This window comes from Drosophila erecta, unplaced genomic scaffold, assembly GCF_003286155.1.
Source record: "Drosophila erecta strain 14021-0224.00,06,07 unplaced genomic scaffold, DereRS2 tig00000055-arrow-pilon, whole genome shotgun sequence".
NCBI lineage: Eukaryota > Metazoa > Arthropoda > Insecta > Diptera > Drosophilidae > Drosophila > Drosophila erecta.
In genome coordinates, this window is record NW_020825200.1 from 2,530,558 (window position 1) to 2,558,481 (window position 27,924).

At 46.4% G+C, this 27,924-nt stretch overlaps 10 protein-coding genes across 16 annotated transcripts; 6 read left to right on the forward strand and 4 right to left on the reverse strand.

The window, feature by feature from the left end:
- The first annotated feature begins 192 nt into the window (after positions 1-192).
- Positions 193-5,158, forward strand: LOC6543152. Of its 4 annotated transcripts, none has more exons than XM_026978788.1 (3): positions 193-254; positions 1,196-3,137; positions 3,222-5,158. In XM_026978788.1, exons 2-3 carry the CDS (start codon positions 1,245-1,247, stop codon positions 3,885-3,887), a joined length of 2,559 nt encoding a protein of 852 aa, XP_026834589.1. In that variant the 5' UTR covers positions 193-254; positions 1,196-1,244; the 3' UTR covers positions 3,888-5,158. The 4 variants fall into 4 exon arrangements, with proteins under 4 accessions (XP_026834589.1, XP_026834588.1, XP_001968401.1 ...); XM_026978787.1 differs by having other exon boundaries at positions 219-297; XM_001968365.3 differs by having other exon boundaries at positions 223-632.
- A 10-nt stretch (positions 5,159-5,168) lies between these two features.
- LOC6541366 (trans-1,2-dihydrobenzene-1,2-diol dehydrogenase) lies at positions 5,169-6,659 on the reverse strand. 2 transcript variants are annotated; one of them, XM_001968366.3, is made up of 3 exons: positions 6,139-6,653; positions 5,692-6,068; positions 5,169-5,600 (listed from the first exon to the last, which is right to left on the reverse strand). In XM_001968366.3, the coding sequence occupies exons 1-3, from the start codon at positions 6,515-6,517 to the stop codon at positions 5,349-5,351; spliced, it is 1,008 nt and encodes a 335-aa protein (XP_001968402.1). In that variant the 5' UTR covers positions 6,518-6,653; the 3' UTR covers positions 5,169-5,348. The 2 variants fall into 2 exon arrangements, with proteins under 2 accessions (XP_001968402.1, XP_026834590.1); XM_026978789.1 differs by having other exon boundaries at positions 5,518-5,622; positions 6,139-6,659.
- An 836-nt stretch (positions 6,660-7,495) lies between these two features.
- Positions 7,496-9,669, reverse strand: LOC6541604 (trans-1,2-dihydrobenzene-1,2-diol dehydrogenase). 3 transcript variants are annotated; one of them, XM_015159693.2, is made up of 5 exons: positions 9,538-9,669; positions 8,567-8,795; positions 8,202-8,493; positions 7,898-8,144; positions 7,496-7,838 (listed from the first exon to the last, which is right to left on the reverse strand). In XM_015159693.2, the coding sequence occupies exons 2-5, from the start codon at positions 8,772-8,774 to the stop codon at positions 7,578-7,580; spliced, it is 1,008 nt and encodes a 335-aa protein (XP_015015179.1). In that variant the 5' UTR covers positions 8,775-8,795; positions 9,538-9,669; the 3' UTR covers positions 7,496-7,577. The 3 variants fall into 3 exon arrangements, with proteins under 3 accessions (XP_015015179.1, XP_026834925.1, XP_026834924.1); XM_026979124.1 differs by having other exon boundaries at positions 8,567-9,029; positions 9,538-9,659; XM_026979123.1 differs by having other exon boundaries at positions 8,567-9,126; positions 9,538-9,659.
- Positions 9,670-9,712: 43 nt separating this feature from the next.
- On the forward strand, positions 9,713-10,739 carry LOC6543055. The gene is made up of 2 exons (XM_001968368.3): positions 9,713-9,857; positions 9,914-10,739. Exons 1-2 carry the CDS (start codon positions 9,804-9,806, stop codon positions 10,685-10,687), a joined length of 828 nt encoding a protein of 275 aa, XP_001968404.1. The 5' UTR covers positions 9,713-9,803; the 3' UTR covers positions 10,688-10,739.
- Positions 10,740-10,878: 139 nt separating this feature from the next.
- On the forward strand, positions 10,879-15,592 carry LOC6543366 (RNA polymerase II degradation factor 1). Its single transcript, XM_015159786.2, has 3 exons — positions 10,879-11,182; positions 12,213-13,353; positions 13,419-15,592. The coding sequence occupies exons 2-3, from the start codon at positions 12,283-12,285 to the stop codon at positions 15,240-15,242; spliced, it is 2,895 nt and encodes a 964-aa protein (XP_015015272.1). The 5' UTR covers positions 10,879-11,182; positions 12,213-12,282; the 3' UTR covers positions 15,243-15,592.
- Positions 15,593-15,757: 165 nt separating this feature from the next.
- Positions 15,758-18,034, forward strand: LOC6543124 (modular serine protease). Its single transcript, XM_001968370.1, has 4 exons — positions 15,758-16,131; positions 16,194-16,897; positions 16,979-17,522; positions 17,584-18,034. The coding sequence occupies exons 1-4, from the start codon at positions 15,758-15,760 to the stop codon at positions 18,032-18,034; spliced, it is 2,073 nt and encodes a 690-aa protein (XP_001968406.1).
- Positions 18,035-18,319: 285 nt separating this feature from the next.
- LOC6542811 (EGF domain-specific O-linked N-acetylglucosamine transferase) lies at positions 18,320-20,333 on the forward strand. Its single transcript, XM_001968371.3, has 3 exons — positions 18,320-19,546; positions 19,602-19,813; positions 19,870-20,333. The coding sequence occupies exons 1-3, from the start codon at positions 18,569-18,571 to the stop codon at positions 20,255-20,257; spliced, it is 1,578 nt and encodes a 525-aa protein (XP_001968407.1). The 5' UTR covers positions 18,320-18,568; the 3' UTR covers positions 20,258-20,333.
- A 93-nt stretch (positions 20,334-20,426) lies between these two features.
- LOC6542731 (uncharacterized protein At4g17910) lies at positions 20,427-22,006 on the forward strand. The gene is made up of 2 exons (XM_001968372.3): positions 20,427-21,296; positions 21,351-22,006. The coding sequence occupies exons 1-2, from the start codon at positions 20,552-20,554 to the stop codon at positions 21,983-21,985; spliced, it is 1,380 nt and encodes a 459-aa protein (XP_001968408.1). The 5' UTR covers positions 20,427-20,551; the 3' UTR covers positions 21,986-22,006.
- A 13-nt stretch (positions 22,007-22,019) lies between these two features.
- On the reverse strand, positions 22,020-23,301 carry LOC6542671. Its single transcript, XM_001968373.3, has 2 exons — positions 22,769-23,301; positions 22,020-22,707 (listed from the first exon to the last, which is right to left on the reverse strand). The coding sequence occupies exons 1-2, from the start codon at positions 22,962-22,964 to the stop codon at positions 22,106-22,108; spliced, it is 798 nt and encodes a 265-aa protein (XP_001968409.1). The 5' UTR covers positions 22,965-23,301; the 3' UTR covers positions 22,020-22,105.
- Positions 23,302-26,943: 3,642 nt separating this feature from the next.
- On the reverse strand, positions 26,944-27,924 carry LOC26526644. The gene has a single exon (XM_015160057.2). It carries the CDS (start codon positions 27,899-27,901, stop codon positions 27,134-27,136), a length of 768 nt encoding a protein of 255 aa, XP_015015543.1. The 5' UTR covers positions 27,902-27,924; the 3' UTR covers positions 26,944-27,133.

Consider the following 27,924-nt stretch of genomic DNA (forward strand, 5'->3'; position numbering starts at 1 on the left):
AACCAATTAACTATATAACGGGTATATTTAACTTATTTAAGATCTTATTATAAGTTTATGGAATCTAATAATCTGCACGAACCGGCTCCATTGGTGAAATAGTTTTAGCATACAGGTATTGTGTTTCTTCTGAACGATATCTTAGCGAATACACATACCAACTTTGATACTGAGTCATATTCACGTTCTATCGTATACACTTTTATCGATTTTCGCATGGTATTTTTGAGTATATTTGCATTGGTGTAAGACAGGTATATTGCAATGGCCCAGCAGCGGGCACACTGAGTAGAAGAAGTAATAACATTGCGAGAAAAGAAGAAGTGAAAAATTGAGAAAAAGTTTAGGGGAGTGCGAAATCAGTTTAAAAAATTTAATCTAAATTTAAACCGCAGCTAGGAGTAGAGCGAAGGTATTGTGTTAAATAGAAAATACCGAGTTTCGCGTCCTGATTCGCCTCCTTCACGCACACATTCGCACAGTTGCACACACACGCACACAGTTGCGTCTTTCGTCATCTCTCTCGCTCTCAGATTTTTTGTCGCAGCTGCAACGCAAATTCCAAAAAGGATAATTCCCACCGATCTTGCGAGTCCTGCCGTTGGCCTGGCAGCGAAAATATAGCCGCAAAGGTGGGCCCCCAAAAATCAGCTAATCAATATTGATTTTGGTTAGCGGTGTGTCTACTTTTCGGGTGTTCTCTTTTATTGTGTGCGAAATTCTCGGGGATCCAGGATTTCAAAGGATTCTGCACGCGCACACCCATGCGAATACAGTGCTTACTCGAGAAAGTGAACATGTGAAGGAAACATTCAAGCGAAATATATATTTATAAACCATTACACGTACACAGAAAACAATTGATTTCGCACGAGCACTAAAATCAATTTTGTACATCAACTTCGATTTCGGTTTTTTAAAAGGATAAATTAATATTTTGAAATATTTGAATTAGATATACAATACACCCATTAGGCTTCAGGTCACTTTGGTAATTTCTAGAGTGAATGTAGGACTTGTGGTCAGGGGCTCTTACGAAACCTCATAATGTTTAATTTATTCACTCAGAAATAATGTTTCGCATTCCCGGCTGTTCTCTCTCTTGAATGGACACTGTACATACACACCTGATCGCTACCTGCGAAGGAAATTTCCACGACACATTATGTAAAACGATTTCCCTACTTTCTTTCAGATGTTGACCAAAGGAAATTCAAAGATCTAGGGACTTCGACACGGATAGCATGTTCAGTCCTATTAAAAAGATATTGACGTACATACAAAAAAATGCGAGCGGCTCCAATATGTTTAGCCCATCAGGAAACACGGCCTCCGGCCAAAGGGATGGGACTCCCAGCTTAAATGCCCACGACGAAGGCGACAGGAAGGATCAGCGGAATCAGGATCACAAGGATAATCAGAGGGATCCGGATCAGCAGCAGCATCAGCTGCAAGTATTTCCCCCCTTAGACGATTATGAGTACGACATCGAGAGGCAGATCAAGACATCCATAATTGACGCCAGCAAGGTGCACGCAGCGAAAGCCAAGGCTTTGGCTTCCTTACCCATGCCCCTTGAGCAGCTGGATGATGAACTGGCGGACTTTGCGCACGGCCCTGCGGACACCGAACTGGAGGAGCAGTTCCTTGAGCTGGAGAACTATCCTAATAATGAGATTATCGTGCTTGGCGATGCGGATCTCAACTCTTCAATAGCTTCCGACGCAGTGTCCGAGGATCCACTGGCAATTGACAACATTCTTGACTCTGCGTCGGTCACCACAAACGAGGAAGTCGACACCAGTGGCGAACTCCTTTGGCTGAAGTTAAACAATGAGACGCAAATAGCCACCAGATCAGCGGAGGCGCAGTCCAACAACCAGGAATCATTGAAGCCTGCCCAGCCCACTAAAACAAAGGAAGATGAGCTTAGAGATGGTGGATCAGATTCTGGTCTAGGTAGTGAAACCTCCGCATTACTCAAGGATCAGGCGGAGAAAGAAGCAGAACCGGAAATCCAGAAAAAGCTGGATACCAAGCCCATTAGGTCCAACCTTAAACGGAGACTGGAGGACTCGGAAAGCGATGCTATAGATCTGGTGCCCGACATGTCTGCCCCTCCAGTTGCTGCCCAGAAGCGGACTAAGCGCTCCATAAACTTTGACGAAGTGAAGGTGTACTACTTCCCACGACAACAGGGCTTCAGTTGTGTGCCCACGGCTGGCGGATGCACCTTGGGCATGGGTGCTAGGCATATAGCCTTTAAGACAATGTCCCTGGCCGAGCATGCAGCAGAGTTGAGGCGGGCACATCGCAGCCAGAACCAAGAACTCCAGCCTCGGGGTTCCAGCAGCGACGACAGCGAGGAGTCTGAGGAGGATTACCTAAGCGAGGGTAGTGGCTCCGATGCCGAAGACGGTTCCAATGGCTTTCTACAGCCGGTGACGCCCAAGCAAAGAAGGGCACTGCTGAAAGCGGCGGGCGTGCGCAAAATTGATGCCAGCGAGAAGAGCGAATGCCGCGATATCAGAAACTCTAGGGAAGTGTGCGGCTGCTCCTGCAGGGAGTTTTGCGATCCGGAGACTTGTGCCTGTAGCCAGGCGGGTATAAAATGTCAAGTAGATCGAGCCATGTTTCCTTGCGGATGCACTCGCGAAGCTTGTGGCAACACAGTCGGCCGGGTGGAGTTTAATCCCACAAGGGTGCGAACCCACTACATCCACACGGTGATGCGGTTGGATCTTGAGCAGCGGCAAGGTTCGGTTCAAGGCGTCCAGGGAGGACATCTCCAGCCGCAACAGCAGCAACAGTCCCAACAGACCATTGGCTATTCCCCGGTGGGAACGGCTGCCTCAACATCCGCGTACTTCCTGCAAACGCAATCAAACTACAGCTCCGGCTACGCTTCTCCGGCTTACACGCCCGAGAGCAGCGTGAGCTATTACCAACAGCAGGTGCAGCAGCAAGGAGTGCCCACTACGGGCCAGGTGATCCCCCAGCAGCAGCAAGCGCAGAGCCAGAGCTACGCAGGATACGCCCAATTGGATAGCCTGGACTCCGGGCTCTTTGCTAGTGGCTCCAATGCCACGCCCTCGTACGGAGAACTATATCAGTCGCTCAGCTATGGCAGCACTCAGGTTAGTTACAATTATTTGGTAGGATTAAATAATAATGGCGGTTCTATAACGAAATGAAGTAAGCTAATCGACTGTCCATCACAGATCACTTCCTATACGGCTGCCTACCAGCAGCATTCATCGTCTCCCGCCGTCGCTGTCGTTCCCGGAGCCCCCAGTTCGTGCGCATATAGCTCCTGTGCGGTGCCTTCTGCTCCGCCGTATGGAATTGCAACCACCACCGCCTCCAGCAATGCTCCATACCAGACCACCGCTGTATCCATGACCGCTGCCTCCACCTCCGCCTCGCCGTCACGACTTGTTGGAAATTCAGTTGGTTCAGCAACAGCCTCGCCAGCCACTGTGACATCTTCCCCTTCACCAGCCAGTGGCAATGAATTTATCAGTTTGAGCACACCGATCGCCAGTTCCTCGCGCCTCTCGCAGATTAACGATCTGCTGCAGCACAACCGTAACACCACAGCCGCATTAGTTGCCGTCTCCGAGGGATTGAGCGGTGGAAGGACCTCGTCTAGTGCATCCACCATCGACTCCATCGATACACCACCCATTGTGGACGACGGGCAGCAGCGAGGATGCATGAGTTTCGAGGCGTTGCCCCCGCCGCTTGTAAATCCAGCGCCCATCGTCGCCGTGGTGGAGAGCAAGCTCCCACCGATGGCTTTGCCAGCGCCACATGCTCCTCCATCAGACCCTCAGCCACGCCAGCCGCTGGAACAGCATCATCAGGCCACAAGCGAGTCCTCCTAGATCACCAAATGCGGTTTGGACCGGTTCATAGTAGATTTGAAAATATGGGATTACTTCTTTGAACAATTCTCGGTGACTATAAATTGAAGGCTTTTATTTTATTTATTACAATTACATTTATACTTTATTTTTGTTTTTAAACTATCGCTTTGAGTGGATTACTGCTTATCACAAAGATTTGTACATCACTAATATTCTTCTGCCGATTAACTTTTGTTGTTTACTTAAGATTTTTATTTTGTTAATTTATACAACTGATATTTCGTCGTTTTGGAAGTTCTATAATTTAAGAACGATTGCAATATTATTGTAGTGAAAAAATTTGTAAAAAGACAGCCATTTTTTTTTTTTTTTTGCACAAGTGAAACTTTTTGGCCTCTGGACCAATTGTACCCTGAGTTGCCATAACAATTTCCTTGAGAATTGTGCAAAGCACAAAGAGACCCACCCTTCAATCGAAACCGGAGGAGGCAGCGAGAGAGCTGAGAATAGTTTTTATAGCAATTTTACACAGCAAAAGACTTCATTACGTTTAAGGCGGCGGCGGGCTTGGCTGGAAAATAATTGGATGCAGAAGGAAAGCAGGGGCAGGAATCAAAATGGACATCGTTGGCGTCACTCTTCGACTTCAGGAGACCTCTTTAGTAGCGGCAAGAGTCATCTAATGGGACTCAAGCCGCCTTGTATAAATCATTTTACTGTTAAATTCAAATTAGTCTCTAAGTGCATACTGTAGTTTAGTTACTTTGTTGCTTAAGTTCAATTCGCAAAATCAAGTCCCTTCTACTCATTTCTTATTTTGTAAACTAAAACGAACAAATTAAGAAAGGACACTTTACCGTCGTTACTTGCGTTGCTCCAATGAATTTAATGAGCTGAGAGCCCCAAAAACCCTTCGTTACAATTCTGTGTCAAATTTGATTTAACCCGGCTTAACTGAAATCGCTTGTTAAACGATTTTGTGTTTTGTATTTTGCATTTAGTTATGAAGCCAACTAATTACCTACTGAGTTGTATGGGCCTATTGTAGATTTATCCTCGATTTAGCTGCGTTTAAGTATTCATTTAGCTCATAAGTTCCTTATTTCTGACCCTTAACGTATTAGGCCTAATGAACCAACAACACATGGCAGAAAATACAGACAAAAGCAACCACAACATGCAGTACGATGTAGAAATACGTATATGCAACTGATAACGACAAGAGGAAAAATGAAAACGAAAAAATAATTGCAATTATTTAAATAAATATTGAATACAAAATATCAGGATTACCTCGTGTGTTTTTGCCTATAGTTGAAACATTGTATTTTTAAGATAGTTTGTATATTCAGTTGCAGTTGCAGATTCAACATGGTTATTTTAACAAGATGCCTCAAACAAATGCAATCTAATTGGTGATGTATTGATGATGTATTTCAAGTATTGATTAATAACTAAGAGTTCTTCACAGCTCAGACATCAGACATCAAATACTACACCGATTTGTCGTCGGATCTCATCGGCAATGGCTATTAGTTCCAGACTTTCGGCGTGCGTGAATTTTGGACTCTCGAGCAGACGTTTCTCTATGCAGCGACGCACTTCCTCCGCCTCGTATCTCAGTCCGCAGGTGTTTGTGTAGTGGAAGTCAAACTTGGCCCGTGGCAAGGGCCACGATTCAGGAGGACCATTAGAACGGCTCACCTGGGTGCAGCACCAGTAGTTGGACAGCTGGAAAGTGTACACAGTAGAGCTACGACAGCTGCATTGATAATCCGCTGATCCAGAGGTCAGATCCGGAAATACACGGAGATAAGCTCACCCTAATCTCGCCTTTGGTGCCCGTGATGACGGCATCGTTCTCCAGATTCTCTAGTCCGGTCACCAAAGCCACCAGTCTGCGACCATCTCCATAGTCCAGCATTAATTCGCTCTGCACATCCACGCGATCCTTGTTGAGCTGCGTTCCGCTGGGCAGGATTTTGACGGGAGACACACCGAAAACAAACTGACCCAGCTGCAACGCGTAGATGCCAATGTCCATGAGAACCGACCCCCCCAGAGACCGGCTGCACACCCGTTCCATGTGCGCCAAGCGAAAGCCGTGCTGGATCTTCACCTGAGTCACCTCGCCAATGACGTCGTTGTTCAGGAGTTCCCTCAGACGCTCGTAGCTGGGAAAGAAGCGTGACCACATGCCTGAATACAAACCATTATCAACTATTAATATTCTTCTACTTCTGCTTAGTATGCTTGCTGATGTTATTACCCTCCATGAGGAACACGCCGCGCTGCTCGGCCACGGCGTACAGCTCCTTGGCCTGCTCCAAGCCCAAGCACATGGGAGTCTCACAGAGCACATTTTTACCCCTGGCCAACATGAGATGCACGACTGCATAGTGGTATGGATTCAGGGTGCCCACATACACCACATCCACCTCTCGATCCAGAGCCAGAGCATCGAACCCATCATAGTGCCTGGGTATCTGATTCCTCTGGGCGAACTCCTGGGCCCGCTTGCCTTCCACATCGGCCACGGCCACTACTACATGACGGGACTTCTCCACGGTTCCCAGGGCGGTGACAAAGTCCTGCGTAATCCTGCCCGCTGCCGCGATGCCCCAGTTCAGATTCGCCTGGCTCTGCATTGCGACTTCCGATGTGCTGAATGCTATGTGGGTATCCGTTCTGCTTTCGAGTCGAGTCTCGCGCGGGCCCGTGTCCGGGCAACTACTGACGCCATGATAATGATACTGAGTGCCAGTCCCGAGGGTCTCCTATCAGTCCCTGGCATCTGCATTCATTGCAATTTTCGTATTCCATTGCATTCCGGCTGATAAGGAAGCAAACAGATCCGCACTCTGGCGCTCTAAAAGTTGCATTTTCGGGCGACAATACTTGGATCCATATAAACCATGTGGAACATACCGTTCACTAGCCTTTTCGCTGACTTAAATCTGGAACCCATGTGAACCATAGGTTTCTAATGCTTAGGCCCTACTAGGTTCGTCCATAGTGTTTCCAAACTGATCACACGGTTTTTCGAATCTTCAAAGAGCCCTTGCTATGAAGTGTTCTTTCCTACGCAATTGCACTTATCTTATCTTTCAGAACTAAGACGAGCCCCCTTTTTTGACCACTATCTACAAAACCTACGATTATAAAACCTAAAAAGTACAGTTGGTTAGAGCAGAATACGTCGGAATACATGAAATATACGATAATAATGTGAACTATGTTAAAAAGGTTCTAGAACGTTTTAGAATATTAGTCTTGGAATATATGCAACATAAAAAAAGTTATACTTCGCGGTATAATCTATTTTATAGATATGTGGGTAGACATTGGAAAACCCTGAGATAAGGAACTCTGCGCTTTTTTACCAGCCCCTAAATTAAAAGGCGGTATCATGCGGCAAACACGTGATCGAGAATTCTGCCAAGTCAGTCACTTTAGTTACACCCCAGGCAGAGTTCGACCTAGTGGGAATGTCATCGCTGCCGTTCCACAATCAATAGTTCCCCTTATCGCATTGTTTGCTAATCCTTGATCTAGAGTGGGGCACTGAAAAAACACCACAAGGGGGGCAAACTTTTTGTGAGACCAACTAGAAACTTCAAACTATATTGCTTCCTTATAGAATAATTATAGGAAATATATGTTGTGTTTATTATGTTAGGGTGACACGTTTATCTATAAAATCTACATTTACTGCTCATCGTACTTGTTGAGCACACCGATCTGCTTGCGGATGGTGTCCTCAATCTCGGCAAAGAGCAAACTGTCGGCGTAGGTGACGTTCTTGTTCTCGACATCGCCGGCGATGATGGACTGACGCACTGCCTCCGCCTCATAGCGCATGGCCTCGGAGTTGGCATAGTTGGTCTCGTACTTGCCCTTGGGAGGCAGCCACTCCTTCTCCTGGCCATCGATGTCGATGAGCTTGTTGGGCGTCCAGAAGTCAATCAGCTGGTAGATAACATGCGACTATTAGCTTCTGTGCAATCACAATCGATTAGATTACTTACGGTGACTTGTCCTTTGGTGCCCTTGATCACGGCGGTGTTGGAGAGCTTCTCCTTGGAGGAGAAGCGCATGCGAGCAGTGCGTCCACCACTGTAGGTCAAAGTGGCACTCACATCGTCGTCGATGCCCTCGGCGTTCACGGTTCCCTTGGACTCGATCTTCTCCGGCTTCTCCTGGAAGGCCCATTGCGAGACCTGGATGGTATAGATACCCAGATCGTAGACCACACCGCCTCCCAGATCGCGTTTCCTTTAAGTGATGCACAACATGAAGAAGTGTCATTTCATGAACGTTTTATGTACTTACTGCAAGCGGTCCACATGGGCCAGGGGGAAGCCAAAGTTGACCTCCACATCCTTGACTTGGCCCAGCTGTCCGCTGGAGATGAGCTCCTTAACGCGCTGGTAAGAGGGGAAGAATCGCGACCACACGGCCTCCATGAAGAAGCGCTTCTTGGCCTTGGCGGCGGCCAGGATGCCCTCCACCTGCTTCTTGTTCATGGCCAGAGGCTTCTCGCAGAGAACGTGCTTGCCATTGTTCAGCATCAGCACGGCGACCTCGTAGTGCTGGGGATTCAGGGTGCCAATGTAGACCACATCTGGGGAATTCAATTAAATATGTTCGTTAGATTTTTTCTAAACAGTGCAATATGCACTTAAAGTTGTACCCACCGACATCGGTGCTCTTGGCCAGCTCCTCGTAGCTTCCGAGGGCCTTGGGAATGCCGTGCTTGGTGGCGAACTCCTGGGCGCGATCAAGAGCTCGGGCGGCTACAGCCTGAACCTTGTGGTCGCTGGCGGGCAGGGTGCTGAGGGCGATGACGAAGTCCTCGCTGATCTTGCCGGCTGAAGCGATTCCCCAACGGATGAGTTTCGACATGTTGCTGGATTGTGGAGCTGGCTACGAATGAGTGGGAAGCCGAGTGGATTGTTGGTTAAATATGGGTGGAATCTACAGAGAGCCCTCCTTATCACCGATAATGCGAGAGAATCGAACACTATATCTCACTCTCCACCGGCAGTTTATCTCTTTCCAATTGTTTGGATGAAAATCGACCAGAATTAGTTGTGCTATTTCACAATGTTATTGAGTTTGACCTTGTTTGAGTATTACTTGAATTATTCTGGATGCCACCTGTACGGGAATTCAAAGTTATCAGTGATTGAACGAGCCCTCCTCTATTGGCCAATAGTTTCCTCATTAAGTAAAAACACTTGTCACGTTCGCCGTGCTACACAGAGATAAAAATTACAAAAATAACATTTTAGGCCATTTAATTAAAGTTCTGGATTAGTGATCAGACTCTCGCTTTTATATTTTTTGGTATTCTTTCATATGTATTTTATGAATTTAATTTTATTTTTGGTTGAAGATGTTTCACTTGAATAAGGATTTTTTCAGTGTAGCGATCATTCCTACACAACCAGTTTACATGTAAAGTTTATTATGTATTTACTCCCACAACTAACTTTGTTATTTACTTTTCTTTTTCTATATAAAAAGAAACTACCTTAGGGTTTTAATGAGCCGGGAATGTGTGGTAGTTTGTTTATAACAATAAGTTATAATAACACTTCCGTAATATGATTATAATTATGCTATTACTGAACTCCCACACACATTGTATATACCAAAGACTTACGCTGAACTGGTAGCAGAACTAAGCGATAAAACTTTCCACTGTTGTTTTTATGCGCGACAGTTCTATTTATAAGCAATTTTCTGTGCACCCGGCGAGAACAACAATTCAATTCGTTCGATTTACTAGCCAAGTAAGCTTTTGACGCTTAAGGTGGGTGTACCAGCTAATCATGCCGTTGTTCACGTTTCGTGGTGAGTGCCATTGCAAAGAAGAAGACATCAGCTGTTCATTGTTTTGCTCGCAGATTCAAGAGGACATCGCCAAAAATGCTGCGAAAACTATTATTTAACACTCAAGTTGTATTAAAACAGCAGCCAAAGGTGAGTTATATTTAAATCCGTTAGATAGAGATGGCATACCAATTGTTAATTTCCAGTTACATCACATAAGGCACTTGGCAACACCCAAGATATTGCAGCTTGAGCAAATTCACATTGATGAAGCCATCAAAATAGAACCCACGTTATCTATATACTCACCTGAGATCTGGCGCAGGGCTCATGAAACTTTTCAAAATCACGGCTTGGAAACAGGGAATTTCCTTAGAATAGTTACCGGCAACCCTGCGATTCTGAAAAGAACGCCGGACAAAATAATAAGCAGCCTAGAAATCTGGAGGGCCTGTCAATTCGGCGAGAATCTACTGCACCTGCTCCTTACGAAATATCCCGAGTTACTGGACGTAAGCGACCATCATCAGTTACTTTCCCACATCGGCTTTCTGAAAAGTCGCGTCTCCACCAGCAAAAATGTGTGGAAGTGTTTGATGAACAGTCCGGACTTGATAGCACAATCCGAAGAATGTGTTGAGGAGAAACTGAACTTCATAATAGACGTGATGCGCATTGAAGTGCCAGAGTTGGCAAAATCAGCAGCCCTGACATTGTCCTTCGAGGAGCTGCGTTGTCGCCACGAGTTCCTGGTTCGCCTGGGCCTGTTTAGGCCTCGACCTCCGAAAGCCGATCCAAATGAGCCGACAACGAATCCCAAACTGTATCAGATTACGGACACTTCCGAAAAGAGTTTTGCAACAAAGATATGCCACGTCACCCTGCCGGAATACGAAGCCTTCAAGGATCTCTACGCCAAGGAACTGGAGCAAAAATCCAGAAGGAAGGAGCAGGATGAGTTAAGCGATGAAGATGACTAAATATGTTTATAAATTGCGCCAAAAAAATAAAAGCTTAGAAAATAGGACCTAATGGTATAGTTTTGTAGCTTCCTTGAAGAGACCTTCATTCATAAATATAAATTTACTGACTTCTCAGCGGAAATGCGTTTTAGTAAATGTTATCGATAACAACTGCAGCGAATACCTGTAAGACTATCGATTACATATCGCACTTAATCTGCAGCTGCAACAAATACAACGTAACGTAACGAGACGCGAATTGCCATCTCTGAGCAAATACAACGATATTCATAATATCATTCTTTAAACTCGAAAACGCGAGACAAACTAGCAAGCTTTAATTGATTTCATCAGAGAATCAATTAGGCTATACAACCAACTCGCGTTTTTCGAATTGACCTGGCATTTTCCTCCACGGGGCCGGCCAAAAAACCGATTTATCCACGGGTAGGGTAGAACGGTAACCTAAGCCCACAAAAAAAAAACAACAAAACATGGAAGTGTGTTAACGACGTAAGTGTCATTTCATCCCGATATCATTCGGCGTCCGACTAAAGTTGGCTGCAAGCATTTTAAGTGATTTTTATTTTGTGATTTTCAATCGTGTGCTTTGTTTGTGTTGCGTTGGTGTGGGTAAGTGCGTGAGTGTGTTGTGCGTCGGTGTGAGTGGCTGCGCATGTGTGCGGCAGTGCGAGCGAGATGGCGCCACTCGAGTAGCGGTTGTCAAAAACAGCTGATCCGGCCCAGGGGTGTGTGGGCAAAGGGGAAGGCGACCGCGGGGGCGGGGGCAGCACTCACCTGTAAGCTTTCGCTGAAAATTTACGATACAAAAAACAGTTTGTTGAATTTCAAGATTCATATAAAAATGGTAACATCCTCATAAAAGTGCTGCAAAACGTACAGTTTTCAGACTCCCCCAAGTGGTTTGTGCGCTGTGCAAGATTTTCCGTCGCTACGAATATATGTATATACATATATATTCAGGGTCAGGGTCCTGTGGGCAATGGATAAGTTGTACATGCATAAGTGGGAGCTGCTGATATCTAATCATTCAGGATTAACGATAGTGCCCTACTATTTAGTCCTAACGTGCACCAAAAAAAAAAAATGAAGAATAAAAGACCATTAAATAATTAATTCTAAAAAATGTTTTCTTGCTTCAAATTAGTGTTAATTTTAAAATAAATGAACTATATGTCTAAGCAAAAGTTGGATAAATGTAATAAAGTTGTAATCTTTTTGAGATATACTCATTAGATGATTCAAAACACTATCCGATTATAGCAAAGCATATATGTACATATGTGCATATATAATATAATATATGAATGCGATGTATGAAAACTAGTGATGATATTAACATTGGCATGGGATTCTTAGGGATTCCGTGATGCAGGCTCATGAGTGCGCGGTTTCCGATGTTTTTGAGCAGTGATGAATTGTAAGCTGTCCAATGCATGGAATGAAAACCAACGCAGTAGCATTTAAAACGCTGTCATTATCAAAGTTTCTCTGAAAGTAATAAATCAATCATATCTTGCAGGTGCTTTAAGGGGCAACTTTGCTCGAGTCTACCGAACCCCCGGATCCCGCGAGCACAGCTTCTGTCCGGAATGCCCCTGAACGATGTGGGCCCCGCCGGTGGTGGAGCTTATCCGGAAAATGGAACCAAGCACAAGGTGTCGGGAATGTGGAAGCCGGACTCGTCAGCCGGCCCCAATTCCGGCTCGGGATCGGCGGGACTATCCCTGTTCGGCCTGCAGGGCCAAAAGTGGCAGCAGGTCTTCGACATGGAAAAGGTCATCAAGCAGCTGCGAACGGCTGAGAAAACTTATCTGCGTGGTGGAAAGAACTCCTCCGCCGGTGGAGATCAACAGGCAAAGGTGCAGGTCCAGCGGCTGCAATCGGCGGACATGGCCTACTATGATCTGGCGCCGAAGCTGGCCAGCCGCGATATAGTACTCTGTAGTTCCTGCTCGGGATGTTACACGAAGGCAGGTTTCCAGCACCACATTGCGCTGCAGCATCCTAGCGTTTGGGAGGCCACATCCAGCAAGGTGAATCCCAATCCAAATGGGACAACCATATCCAGCGACTCTCGTCTCACTGCCACGGAAATCAGCCAGGAGGGCGGCGCTATTGTGCCAAGTTCGCCGACGGACACACTTTCGGCCTCGACGCTCTCCAGCTGCTCGAACGGATCCAGCAGCTCGGCTTCACTGCAGCATCCGGCTGCTGCGGGTTCATCTAGCACCACTTCGTCATCGTCTTCGTCGCGTCACAAGAGCAGCAGCAGCAAAAGTAGCAGTTCCTCCTCGTCTAAGGGCAGCAGCAGCACTTCCGCCGGAAGTAGGTCGCGTTCCAAGTCGTCAAAGAACCGCCACCACACCTCGCCAGCACCGGCCTTGCTGGAGTCCAACCACAAGGAGTCCAAGGGATCAAAGAAGAGTTCGGCTATAGCCGCTCCTCCCATCGTCGCTGTTGTTGTCAAGGAGGAGCCACCATCTGTAGGCGCTGCTCCGGCCATAACCGTGTTCTCCTCCTCCAGCAACTCATCCTGCAGCTTACCACCCACTCCCACGTTGGGAGTTGCCTCCAGCGAGGTGGCGATGGGGCTCAACTATTCACCTGCCCAGCTTCAAACGGATGCGGAAAAGCTGTCCGAGCTGCAGCCAAAGAAAAAGGTATTTCATATAATTTTATCTCAATTTACGCAATGAAACGATTACCAATATCTTTCAAACTTCAGTTGAAAGGCTCCAGCGATCATCGAACAAAAGCGGATAAGGAGAAGAACAAAGACAAGTCTGTGGTTCAAGTGCTCAGCGAGTTGGACCAGGCAGTGTCTTCCATCACGGGAGCGGCTTCCGCCGAACAGGTGGCACCCGATGAGGAGGAACTGCCTTTGCCCAATACCTCCGACGAGAACTCCATTTCGCAGACGCTCGACGAAATGCTGGACAGCAAGTTGATCAACGAGATTCTGAATAATTTCGATGAGAGCGCTCTGGACACATCGCAACAGCAGTCACAACAGCAATCGCAGAATGGAACTCTTTCGCATCCCGCACAGGCCACCAAAAGGCTACGCTTTGAGGACGGAACGATTGGCGAGGATTACGCCGTCTATCAGCAGCAGTCGGTTCAGCAGGTTTACGGCGAGGAAGAGCATCAGCAGGAGCTGACCACCATCGATGCCATGCAGTTGCAGCAACTGATCTACCAGCAGCAGCAAATGCTCGAACAGCAACAGCTGCAAGAGCAACAGCAGCAGCAGCATCAGGATCAGAAGCTTCAGGATCACGAGCAACAGCGCCAGTTTAGCGTCTACAACGTGCCATCCCTGACGGATGAGGCAATGGTCAATCCCCAGCAACAGCAGCTGGAGGAGCACATGATCCTGCCCAGTATTATATACGAGATCAGCGAGTCGAATCCCGTTTCTATGCTGGAGCAGAAGGTCTTAGCCGAATTCCTAACCAATGCGGGATACGAAAACGTGGACGTAAATGTCGTGCAATCGGGCGGCATACAAACCACCTTGAGTACTGGAACGGAGGCAAACCAACTGGCGGATGAACTGGGCGACTTTGAGTTCAGTAAACTGGAGACTGTTAGCGACACCGTAAAGACTGTTAAGCTGGAGGCCAAGGCCGCCAGCCAGCCACCCACAACTAATCCTCAAATCAACCATCATCCATCACTGGCCAATGCCAAATACCATGAGGACAGCTACTTCAATGTGATGCTGTACTCCGGGGCGCCTCGTCCCTTGGCCATGAACACGTTCGGCATGGTGAAGTTGCCCCAGGGCCTGGGCGTTACCTTTCGCAAGAATCTGCTGACCACGCGGAAGGCGAACAACAATTTGTTATCTCTGTCGGGTGGTAGCCATCTGGGCGTGGTTGGTCAGCTGGCCCGCACACCGCCGCCACCCTCGCCAGCGTTAAGCAATGGTTTACCTGGTAAGAATCCCGCGTCGGGCAGAACCATTTACGCTCAGCGATCGAATGTCATTGCACAAGATCGACTAAGGTGCAATAAGAGGGCGCTGGTAGGGGGAAAAGCAGGAGGTGGATCTATTGGAACGCCGGGAGTCATGACGGCCAGGCGTTTGAATGAGCTGCTAATGGGAAAGGTCAAAAAAGAGGAGAAGCCACCACCGGAAGGCGAGGATGGGGGCGAGCAGCCGACGAAGGACAGGGAACGCGACAAGGAGGAGGATAACAAGCTGACCTTCAGTTTCTACGAGAAACGCCGCCGCCTGTTGGCCGGCAAGCAGGAGCAACTCCAGCCCCTCGGCCGCCCCAGCTTCACCCTGCCGCTCCAAACAAACCACAACGCCAGCCAAAGTCAGAGCCACTCGCCACAGCAGCTCCTCAAGAAGCAGCTGCTACGCACCTTATCCGACAGCAGCAGCAACATGAACATCAGCAACATGAACAACATCAGCAACCTGAACAGCAGCAACACTCCCAGCGCCAACACCAATCCTCCCTGGAAGGGGAACAGTTCCAATCCGGGAGGCAACTCCACTCCAACCAGCAGCGACTTGATGCGCGTCTTCGTCTGATCTGATCTGATCTGATCTTATCTGATGTGAAGGTCAGAACGGCGGACTCGCATCCCTAGTTATACGTTTATACAATATGATACTATTATGTGCAGCCTCTTCTCTAAATGCTAAATTAATTTTGTAATAATTTTTTAAATCAATTCTTCATTTTTTAAAAGTGATAATTAGTTATCGATTAGTTGATTGTATGTAGTTCTCTGTTTAGTCTATGCCCTAAGTTAATTTAACCATTATACACATTAATTTTTCGTGGCTAAGCATTACGCTAGGTACTCGTGAATCATTATTTATACACGCTGTAAACTTTTTAAATACAAGAGCATGCCTAAGTTCAATTATACTTCGGATACACCGTTTCTTCATGGTGTATATCTTTATCCCCACTTGCGGGTAGCATTCTACTGATGTGTATGAACAGACTTATGTTGTATTGAGAGCAGTAACTGGCGAGCAGGGCAGAGCAGCTTGAGTTATCTTCTGCAGCTCAGTTTGGTGGCGATAGCCGGTCAAGAATGTCGCATCCTCTGCGTTGCTATAAGGGAGTAGTGCTGGCACTTGTGTTCATATTGTTTTGCGGGCCTTCCGAGGGCTGCGATGAGGACGAGGAGTTCGAGTGCCTAGAAGATGGCAGGTGCATTCCCATCGAGAGCTTTTGCGATGCCAAACCGGATTGTCTCTATGCCAGCGATGAATCTTTCACTGTCTGCAAGGCCCATCCGTCGGACATGATGGCGGATAAGTACCACTGTGCCACGGGGGCAGCCATCCCGGCCAAATTGGTCTGCAACGACATCGTCGACTGTTCCGACGGATCCGACGAGCTGCCACAAGTGTGTCAAGGTGATCGGGGCGATATGGAAGAGAAATTTCGAGGCAACTGTACGGGGTAAGAAAAATTGCAATGCCAAAGCGTGTTGCATTCCTTTGCATCTGTTACTATTATGACAGGGATACGGATTTGGAGTGCCTGCCTGGGGAATGTGTGCCCCATTCGGCGAAGTGCAATAACGTGATCGACTGCTCCAACGGCCGAGATGAATCCCTGGAGATCTGTATGCAGGCCTGCGAGGCGGACAAGTGCTTCCAGTGCGCCAACGGAGTTTTGCTAGACAGTAAGGACCTGTGTGACAACAAGATGGACTGCTTGGACGGCTCCGATGAGTTGTCCAATGTATGCGGGAACGCCGACAACTGGAAACAGGTTCCGCCGGCTGTTTGCCACGAGACTGTGGAGCACAGGTTCACCAATAGGACAGTCTTTCAAAGAGGCAACGCACAGCGCTTCGTTTATGCCAATCAAGCGGCGGAAGTGCAGTGCTGGAACTCCGACCGGAAGTCCTGGAACGTGTGCATGAACAATGGCTCCTGGTTCCACGACTTCCCACCGTGCATCGAGAAACTGGTCAACAGAAACCCAGACACAAATGGCACAAATGGATGTCCGATTAACTGGTACAACAACGAGACTATGATAATAATCAACTGGAACGACGATAGTGAAACCATCGCCTTGCCGCCCATTCAAAATTCAAGAGTGACCTTCAGATGCAGGGAGGATATGATTTTCTTGCCCTACGAGCTTAAAGATAAACCTGTTACATGTCAGGCCAATAAGACCTGGATCGAACTGGACTTCCATCCCCGATGCACCAGTAAGTGTTTTTAACAGATATAATATTTTATATTTTCACTACTCTACTACATAATGCTAATGGGTTAACTAGAAATTCCAGGCCTTTGCAGTCCACAGGAGATATCCGAGATGTATAGCCTGACACCGAGGTGTTATAATGGCGACAATGGGTCACCGATCAACTGCCAGGACAAGTACTCTCTGGTGCCGAAAACCCAGGTCAAATTCGAGTGCGCTAGTGGGTTTATCCACAAGACCTCGGATCCGATGTCGGTCAAGTGCACAGAGGATGGTGAGTGGGAGGGTCTCAGGGAGCTGTGCGAACAGCAGGAGAGGCACTGCAACTACGAGTGCGATCAGCGACTCAACTACACGGAGGTAACGATGAGCAAAGGAGGTGATGCCACGGATTCACTACAAGCCTCCTGGTTAGTTCCTATTTACAAGTGGAACAGCACGACAATCAAACACGAATTTGTGTGTACCGGCAACTTGATCCGCTTGGATATCGTGCTCACCGCAGCCCACTGCATAAATGATAGATATTCCAGGAAGGAGGACTTCCTAGTGGGCCCCTCGGGCAACCGATCCTCCTCCACGGATCTCAAGTATCTACACAGGGCTAGACATCTAGAGGTTTACAGGTACGTAAGCTAGTAATTCCGAGATAACATTTAATATTCATTTTGGCATTCTGGATCACAGCGCCTACAGCAAGGTCAGCCACATATACGACATTGGAATCGTTGTCTTGGAAAAGCGAATGGATTTCAAACAAGATCAACGGATCGTCTGTCTGCCCTACAATGTGGGTTCTCACTTGGATCTGAAGGGCGATGCGATGGTGAGCTCCTATAACTCCGATGGCTACCTGGCTACGGTCTATGGTCGATTAAGTGAGCCCAGAAATGGTGACCTCAACGTCGTCCTGCATGACGGCTACACTCTGTGCAAAGGAGACAGTGGCAGTGGAGTTATCACCACCTGCGGCTTGGACAACCACAAGTGCCTGGTGGCTGTGGTTAGCCGCAATATGGGTTCCGGCGACTACGGAACCTTTTGCAGCAGTAACGTAACTGCAGCTACTTTGATATCGCCACACCTGCAGGATTACATTGAGCAACTCATCAGGAACAACATAAATTGCCCTGAATAGTGTAAAGCCAAAAAAATACGTTTTAAAATAACGGTCGAAAATGGTTTGGAACACGCAACAATATTTATCGAAGTTTAAAACCTCCTAATCCTTACGGTATGTGGCACAATAATAGATGTCCTTGAAACAAATAGTAACTGAAAACTCAATAAAAAAACACTTTTTCTGTGACGAATAAATAAGTTAGAATTTAAAGAAATAATTAATTATGTTAGCAATACTTCAAAAACTAAAGTTACATTTGAGTATATAGCCTATTTAGGTGTCGCGGAGTGTATGCTTTGGTTGGTTTTCTAAGCTGGCAAACGGTCACACTGGCGGACAGGTTTTTCTTTGGCGAACAATTAACATGGACAATAACATTATCCCGCTCATAATCGTTTTCTAGCCGCTTAAGGCCAGGTGAGATCATCATCATCGCTGGCCGTGAAATGCGCCTGAAGATGCTGCCGTGGAAAGCGTGAGAAGTAGCAGGGAAATCGCTGGAAAGTCATTTGCAACGAAGTACTTAAAGTAGATGAAACTGAACTGAATATGCCGATCCTGCCAATGCTCATTGGGGTACTGCACTTGTCCCTGGTGCAGGCCCATCAGGTGGATGACGCCAAGCACCTGGATGGGTTCACCCTGCCCAGCCTACCCTCGGAACACCTCATCCGGTACCTGAACACCTTTCCCAAGCTGAAACAACAGCTGCCCACGAATCTCACTGGTAAGGGCACCATTTCATCAGCCTGCTGGGGACACGAGCGGGACTGCACGCCAGCTGGCCGCTTTCAGACGCCCCAGTGCCCTGGGGAGCACACCGGCTGGGCTAGGAGCAAGGAGGCACAGGTGAGGACCTTCTACAACCAGGCCGACTTCGGGTACATCCAGGAGCAGCTCTCCCAGCTGACGCCGCAATGTGTGCCAACCTATTTGGGCGATTCCTCGCTAGAGTGCACGCACTATCTGCGCTTTTGTCGGGGGCGGAATCTCCTCTTCGACTTCCGGGACTTAGTGCACCGGGAAGAGCGCATTCGCTACCATATGGATGTGCTGGGACCAGGACAGCTCCTGGGGCACTGCAAGCTGAATCGAACTCGGCTCGCGGGCGAAATGGAGCACATTGGATCCGCTCTGCAGTCTTGGGGTCCGGAGCTGCGCAATTTTGATGTCTTACCTCATCCCGTACTGGATAGCGGGCTCTGCGATGTGGTGGTGAATACGCCCACTTTCATCATGAAAATCGATGCCACGTACAACATGTATCATCATTTCTGCGACTTCTTCAACCTGTATGCCTCGCTCTTTGTCAACCAGTCGCATCCGGCCGCCTTTAACACCGATGTGCAGATTCTTCTTTGGGAGACCTACCCGTACGATTCGCCCTTCAGGGACACTTTCAAGGCCTTCTCGCAAAGACCGGTGTGGACACTCAGCGATGTGGAGGGCAAGCGGGTATGCTTTAAGAACGTTGTGCTGCCGCTGCTTCCCAGGATGATCTTTGGCTTGTTCTACAATACACCCATAGTAAGTGAAGGCAAATGTGTAACAAGGTATTTCTATGGTGGCCTTCTTCTTTTAGATCCAGGGCTGCTCGAATAGTGGTCTGTTCCGCGCCTTCTCCGAGTTCATCCTGCACCGTCTGCAAATTCCTTACAAGCCGCCACAGGAAAGGATCAGAATAACATATCTATCGCGCCGCACAAAGTACAGGCAAGTGCTGAATGAAGACGAGCTGCTGGCCCCCCTGGAGGCCAACGATAAGTACGCTGTGCAGCGTGTGTCCTACGAGAGGTAAGGAATGATCAAAACCTCTCCCTAGTCTTTAGTTTGATGAATTTCCCCGACAGGCTCTCCTTCACCAACCAGTTGGCCATCACACGGAACACGGACATACTCATCGGCATGCATGGCGCTGGCTTGACGCACTTGCTCTTCCTGCCCAACTGGGCCTGCATTTTCGAGCTGTACAACTGCGAGGATCCGAATTGCTACAAGGACTTGGCTCGCCTTCGGGGCGTTCGCTACCGGACTTGGGAGCAGCGGGAGTTGGTGTATCCGCAGGACGAGGGTCATCACCCCGAGGGCGGCGCACACGCCAAGTTCACCAACTATAGCTTTGATGTAAAGGAATTTGTGAATCTCGTCGATGAAGCCGCCAAGGAAATTCTATCCCACAAGGAATTCCCTCGCAAGACATCAGAAAATCCCTCCACAACGCAGCACAACGAGCTGTAGTTTGCCTCAATTGTGATTAAATGCATTTATTTTGCTTTATGCCAGACCCAAAATAAATCGGTATTATACAGAAGAATTTCCTTTTTCGATTTGAATTGATTAAAGTGTGACCATGCTTACGTTTCTGTTCTGTTAACTGAAAAGAGCTGGCTGCTGCAAAATCGTGTATGTTATCGGCTAACTTACATTTCTATTTGTTTTTGTTTACATTTTTCAACCGGCTTTAAACGTTCCTTTATAATTTATAGTTTTATATTTTAGCTTAAGTTCGAGGACTTATAAAAACCAAACAAAATGGAGGCCGAGGTGGTCAGCTTCGTCGAGCACGAACTGAATGAAGTGGATTTGAAATCCTGGAGATCTATCAAGGAAAGTTTGGATAGCTTCCTAGCCATACTGCCCACGGTATTGGGATTTATCCTTTCCCGCCTGCTATGCGGACACCTGCCGATGCTATCCACGAGGAGATTCCTTCTGGAGCTGCTTCTGATTGGATTACCCACCGTGATTTTGATCACAGTGGGGAGTGCCTATAGCTACATCTACTCCCTGGTGGTTTTATTAGCTGTTCTGGTCTATATTTACGGAAATATCGCTCCCAATCCACCGAATTTCGTATATAAGGTCGGTAAGAGACCCATAGTCTTCACTCTGCTGAGAGCAACTGCCTACAGTGGCACCTGTGCCGCCATCCTAGCCGTGGACTTCCCTTCGTATCCTACGGATTACCGGAAAAGCCGGACTTTCGGAGCAGCTGTGATGGATATGGGGATTGGGCTGTTTGTGGTGACCATGGGATTGGTTTCGCATCGAGCTAGGAGCATCACTGATCTCAGAAAACTGAGGAGATCTGTTATTCCATTGCTGATCTTAGGGCTTGCTCGCACCATTGTCATCACGTATATCGACTATCACCAGGATGAGACGGAATACGGCAGGCACTTGAACGCCTTCTTCATTTTGGGATTCACAAAATTGCTGGGCAGTTGCTATAGTCTTTTGGTGAACTCTGATGAACAGCTCCTGGGACTTTCAATAGGTAAGTTCAGAAAAAATGCAATAATGCAATAAACTTTTGATTCTGCGACTTCAGGTTTGCTTTTCCTTCACGAACTGGTGCTCCAACTGGGACTCTCCAAATTTGTCATGTCTTCTGCACCCCATGAAGGGTTTTTCAGTGCCAATCGGGAAGGCTTAAGTTCCCTACACGGATGTGTAGCTCTCTATTTGCTCAGCATTTACTTTGCCAAGTGGTATACCTCCCACCATATCCTCAGTTATCAAGGACTCATAAGCAAGATGAAGAGAATACTTTTCGTGGCCATCCTCTGCTGGAATTTAGTTTTCATAAGTTCTTTTCTAACGGGCATAGCACGTGTAACTTTTAGTTTTGGCTATGTGATCTGGATTTTTGCTGTCTCCCTAAGTCTAATAGTGATTTACGCGTTCTTCTTTGAGCTCAAACTTTTACGACCAGATATTTATTCTAAGAAATCAACTGGAGATGTTGTGGAAAATAGCATATCCTTGCCCACCTTTGTTGAAAGCCTGAACATGAATGGCCTGACCCACTTTATGATCTCCAACTTCCTTACGGGAATGGTCAACATGTCCCTCGACCCGGGCCATCGAAATGATCTTGAATCCGTTGTTATATTGTCTATATATATGTTTGTTTGTGCTGGAGTTGTCTTTCTTATGCTGAAAAAGGGCATACGTGTAGCTTAGTAATAAGAAATTTTGTATAAAATAAATTTTAAAATTAAAAGTACAGGTGAAGGTTTATTTTTAACTGACCACATGCTAAAAGTATATAAAAAGCATACAATTTGTGTAATTCTTTTCTCCCTAAGGACCGCCAAGAGACTCAAAAGGCATGATGTAACCATTCGGCATGACTAGAAAAAGGATGATGGGTGCCTCCGATTTGATCTCGGAGGGAGAGTTGCCTGCATCGGAGTCTTTGTACACCTCGTAAACCATGCAGCCATTGTCGCCACGAATCAACCGGGTCCACAACCACTTTTGGTCCTTGCGTCCTTGAGATTCCTGGGATGTAAGCTTGTCTTTCAGCTGCTGGCAGGCAAGCGAACAGGTGGAAATGGATCGAATCATCCGATCCCTTATCGTGGCACTGCCCGCGCTCTTTCTCAACGGAATATTCTCCGCCGGGTGATCGAAATCCACCCTGGGCGTACGCTGCCGAGGACAACAGGCGGCAGCACTTAGCCGACTAGTGGTCTTGATGCAGGACGATTTTGAAGTAGCCTTAGAACAGCAGGGCACTGGAGGAACTTTTGGACAGCAGCAGCATCGCGTTGCCTTAGGACAACAGATGGTCGACGGCGTGGAGTAGCAGGTATTCCAAGCCGAAGAACTGCTTGCGGAAGTGCAATGTATTGGTGTACAAGGTGCTGATGGGGGGCAAGATTCCTTCTTAAGAGCGGATCCTACGGGATATATATCTTTGCTTTAGGCAACTTTTTTCCGTTGCAGCCATCAATTACTGACCTTGTTTCGCCAACTCCAGCATTGGAATAATTTTTGTGGCGCCCGATAGATAGAGGATGCGGTCCAGGATCGTCATGATGACCTCATCTGGATGCGGACCCAGCATGTCGAAGAGTGGAGCCTGCGGCGTCTTCTCCAATCTAAGACCTGGCGGACACGCACAACACGTCGTCTGAGTTGCACAGCAAGAGCTCATGGTTTCGTCTGCTAGTGTTGGTATAAATAAACACCCAATTTTTTCAAATGATTTTCACCCAAAAAGCCGGACCGGAAGTTAGAGTTCTATGAGTGCTCAGCATGGAGCTGCTTTGTCAGGAGCCAAGGGCAGATGTCAAAGGTGCGATATCCGGCTTAGGCACACGGCGAAGGCGTCACAAAAGATAAGATTTCTATTAAGGAAATGACTGGAATTGCTGGCATTGTCCCTGGGCAGCCAGGATGAGCACAGAGGCCGAGCGGCTGGGCAAGGATATTTAATTTAACGGCGCAAACAAAGACCAAATCAAAGTTCAGCCTCCCGGGGAAGCTAAGCTCACAAGTGACCAGGGTTTAAGGACCGCGCAAATGGCCAGCAATGTGCTCCTTATTGCTGAGGGAAAGCACATCAAAAGGAGTTTCGGTTAGATAATAATCTTTGTACTGTACATACAGATTAGAGTTTTTAAAGCACATTAAATGGTGTCTAGTTGTTCGCAGACTTTAGTATCAGACTTTTGGTATTTTTTGAAGTAATATGTATATAAGCATTAGTGATAATGTTTTCCATATAAAGTACTTACTATACTCATGGCCACTGAAGGGTATCAGGCTTTCGCATAGCCGAGTATATGTTCTTTGGAATTTTTTCTATCCGACTCGAATGTAATTACGGCAACAGTTTCCGCTGCTGATGCGTAGCCTCTGTTCGCCATTCGACTTTGATGCGCTTTTAATGTCATATCCTGGCCAAGGACGAGGGCGTCGTCGGTGAATCTTATCTGATTTGGGCCGGCACAAATGCAATTTCCGTCCGCCAACCTTTCAACCCTTCCTGCCACAAGTTATGCAGAGTTAATAGCTGGGAACCAAATGTAATCATATAGTGTACCAGCAGGCGTGTCTAGAAAAAAGCAACAGGACAAGGCAAAACAGGAGGGGAAACACGAGCACCTGTTCCCATAGGGGGTGGCTTTTTGGCTTTGATGACAGATTATTTTCATTAGCAAAAGAGGCGAATTGTTGTCCATTTCTGGGGAGAGTCGAATTATGAGCGTTAATTATTATGTTCATGTTTTCCCCTGCATATAGAACATGACATCCTGATTGATGTGGCCAACAATCAGGTTGAGAATTGGTTTTCCCGTTTACCGCATCTTTTTGAGCTGCCAATTTGCTGACGAGTTCCTTTTTTTCGACTGCTCGTCAAATCGGATTCCATTCAGCAGGGCTTTCATAAAAAGAAATAAATAAAAACCCAAATATATCTGTGCATATGCATGAGTGTGTCTGCGTGAAGGACTAAGCTCCTGGGCCCTGGGGAAATCGCTTAAGCCGTTCATAATGAATATCATGTGTACATGTGTATGTGCCAGTGTGTGGGAGTGTGGTGACTAAGCCGCAGGACCATTTGGCAACGGCAGCAGAGAATGTGCAATAAATGTCTGAATATAGCATACTTTTGAGGGCCCCTCGTTTGCAGGACACCTACATGGTCCGCTTTAAAGGGGAAGACTTAAATGAATATTATATTTTAATTCAGTTTCCCTAGCACTAGGCAATATATAGTTGTATACGATTGAATAGCCCCCTACTATGCATTCAGAATTTCCTTACAATTTCCATAGAACTTTGCAAAGTTACACATCAATACTGATTCGTTATGGCTTCCTCAAGCGTTTCTCCGCCTTGAAGCCTGCATATCAGCCCACCGAGTTACCACAGGAGTTCGTGACTGGGGCTGAGGCACAGACGCCCTAACAACTCCAGGCACATGGCAAACAAAATGCTTATCGAACAACAGTTTTTATCGGAGCTTATGCGTCATGGCAGCGGGCAGAAGAAGCCCCACTCCCCAGGACCTTTGAAATGCTTTTAGTGAGCGAAATTGCGCAATTGTGGAGCAATCAATGCGAAGCCAAAAAAAGTGTTGAGCAAATCGAAAAGAAATCCAGCACACGGAACGAAATATGGTTTATTGATCTAAACTTGCTTGGCTTATAATAATTACCTGAAATAACTGGTGATGTTTCTTAAAACATTAAAACAACTGTTCCAAGGTATGCAAAAATCCAGCTATCAACGATTTTTCCTAGTTGTTCTTGGACATCCTCTTTTGTGACGGCAAAGTACGAGCTATTTAGTTCGCTATTTTCGATGTTTTTCCAGTGTGAAATCCAGCGATGGATGGACAGACAATCGTTGCCATGCTGACGCACTCGGTCTGGTCCGGGTGCCATCGAAATTGCGTTGCTGTTAAATCGTGCGGAAGCTGATATGATTATGGCCTTCCAAAGTGCACTGCCATGGTCGTCAGTGGAAACCCATTGCCTAGTTGCAGTCCCAGCGATTGCAGCAATTAGCAAATATTTTTGAAAGTGCCCCAAAGTATAACTCCTTTTTTGGGCAATCGCATTAAGTGATTCCGTGTCCTAAGCACTCTACTTAGTGCCCATGGTTATGGGGCCCAGGCATTAAGAAGATTAATTCGCAAAGTCGATTGTTGTATTTTTTTCACTTGGCAAATCTCAGATAACGCTATGCATCATTGTGTCAAAGATTTGACAAATCCTTGGGAGGCCGACAAAAAAATAAGGAACTGGAACAATTTCACATTTCTCAAGTTGAAATGCGAAACCAGCCGTCGGATTTCCCCCATCGATTTGGGCTTCACTAAAAGGAATCATTAAATAAGAAAAGTTTGCTTAGGGAAGTTGCCCCCGTTTTACAGGAAAACAAATGTAAGGAGCTTGATAAACTCACACAAAGACGAAAACATTGCGAAAAAATTGCAATAAAAAGCCGAGACAGGACATTGCCCCTCAGCTCAGTGCGCATTTAATAAAGCCGCACAAATGGAACGACTTGCCTCGGTTCTCCCTTCACTTTTGCCTCATTTTTTTTTTTTGCGGCACAGCAAAGTCAGCAGCGTAACCGCAACACGTTAACGGTTTCGGTTTCACTTTGTGATTTACAACAACAGAAATCGGGGATTGTGTATCCCAACCCCTCGTCAACGTCTGCCATCCTGGCCTCAGTTTTTTTTCGTCCTGCGCCTGGCGCGCTCATGTGTGAAAAGGTACTTTGGGAGTTCCCTCAGACGACAATCGTTTTCCCCAGGATCTCCGGCTTCAGGCTGTTGCACTTGCCGAGGAAGGGATATTTGAGAGATATGAACCCCCTTCAGATTCTATTTGGCTATGGGTGTACCAGTATACAAATTACCCTCCCAAGGGAATCGATTGATTTTAGCCGATTAAGCTGATATCGCAGATCACATTTTGATTTCATTTGTACCTTTGATTTGGAAAGCAATGATCTAAATTCCAATAAAAGGTTCTGTCTGGTAAATAGAGAAATTTCAAATGTTGGCATATCGATAGAACTGTTTCAAAAAACAACCTGCGAAATTAAAATTCAAAATCGGTAGGTGGCCACTTCCAAGTCATTAAATTCATTTAGAACGGCAAAGTTAAATGAACGAAACTTTTCCACGTGCCGCACATAGACAAAGATAAAGATATAGATGGCAACAGGGGCGCTCGCGTTGTCCCAACAACCTGGAAGGGCAGGACACCACCCATCCTGAGCCTTGGACCTTCCACCCCCAAAACCCATGGCATTCTTCGAATGTTATCGGGCGGACAGCATCATGCATATATTAAGCGTAAATTGCCTTGGCACTCATTCCGAAGAGCTAATAGAAATGTCTGCTAGTTAATTTGGCGTCATGAAGTTGAATGAATTTTTTGGGAGTCGGTTGCTCAGGAGATGAATACACTTTGAAGTGGTTGGGGCAGAAAGAAGAGCAATATTTCAGAAATCTGTCTAAAACTGTCGTAGAGCTGAAAACTCGACAGTTTTGTGTGGCCGACAACCAATGCTAATTATCCACATCACTTTTTGAAGACTTGTAAAAATTTTATTTTTTTCCATTTTTCTCATTTTTTAAAAGGGGTTACATCACAAAATTTTGAAGAAAATGGCCAAAAAATAAAAGGTCCAGATTTGAACTCCAATCGATTGGGCGTCAAATTACGAGCTCAACGAGGTATGACATTCCACATTTCAGCCATTTTTTACGTTGTTATGACAAAATTAAGCACATTTTTATGCCGAAAATGTGAATAGGAATAACTTGCCAGACACTAAATCATACTCTTTTTGTTTTTACATATTTTTATTTGAGGAGGAAAGCATTTCATCAGCATTCTCTATTTCTTGAATATCACTATTTTCAAGCAAGTTCGTTTCGGTGTTTTCTGCGATATTATTATCCGGCTCCTTAGTGTTGTCTGAATCAATATTTGATGTATTTCTAGGTATTGTTGTTTCACCAGTGTCATCACCTTTTTTTGTTAATAATTCCGTGTCTTCATTGGAACTTGTTGGCATTTCTATATCTATTTCGGCTTTCTGGTTTCTTTCTGTTGGCGTTTTCTTAGGGCTATCGTCCAGTGAAATCTGTGATAATCTAGGCAAGTCCTGAAAAGTTTTGAGAAAATGTCTCCTAAACTCTTCCTCGGGATCTTCAGCATCGTCTGTTTGCATTAAATCTCTTTTCTTTTTCCTCGCGATCACTTCACTAATATCTAAAAGCTCCGAACTAAAATCAGAATTGAGTTCCGATTCCATTGAATCTGCACTCATCCGGCTCCCACGACATATACCTCCATAGATTCCGGAGCTATCCAGGTGTTTATCGTCTGTGTTATGAAGATCTTCAGGCTTGCACTTGTCACATAAAAGTGATGAAAGTGATTCGGAAACAGTGTTTGGAATTCTGTCTTCATTAGTGTCGATGGAATGCACATCATCTGGTGAATTATATGTGTGTGTGCTGAGTAACACTTCCGGGGCACTGTGTGTCACAGGACCTTCTCCAGATTCTGTAGGGGACCCTCTCTCCTCTACATCGGTATTGGAAACCTCCTCCATTTGACTACATTTTTAAAAGTGTA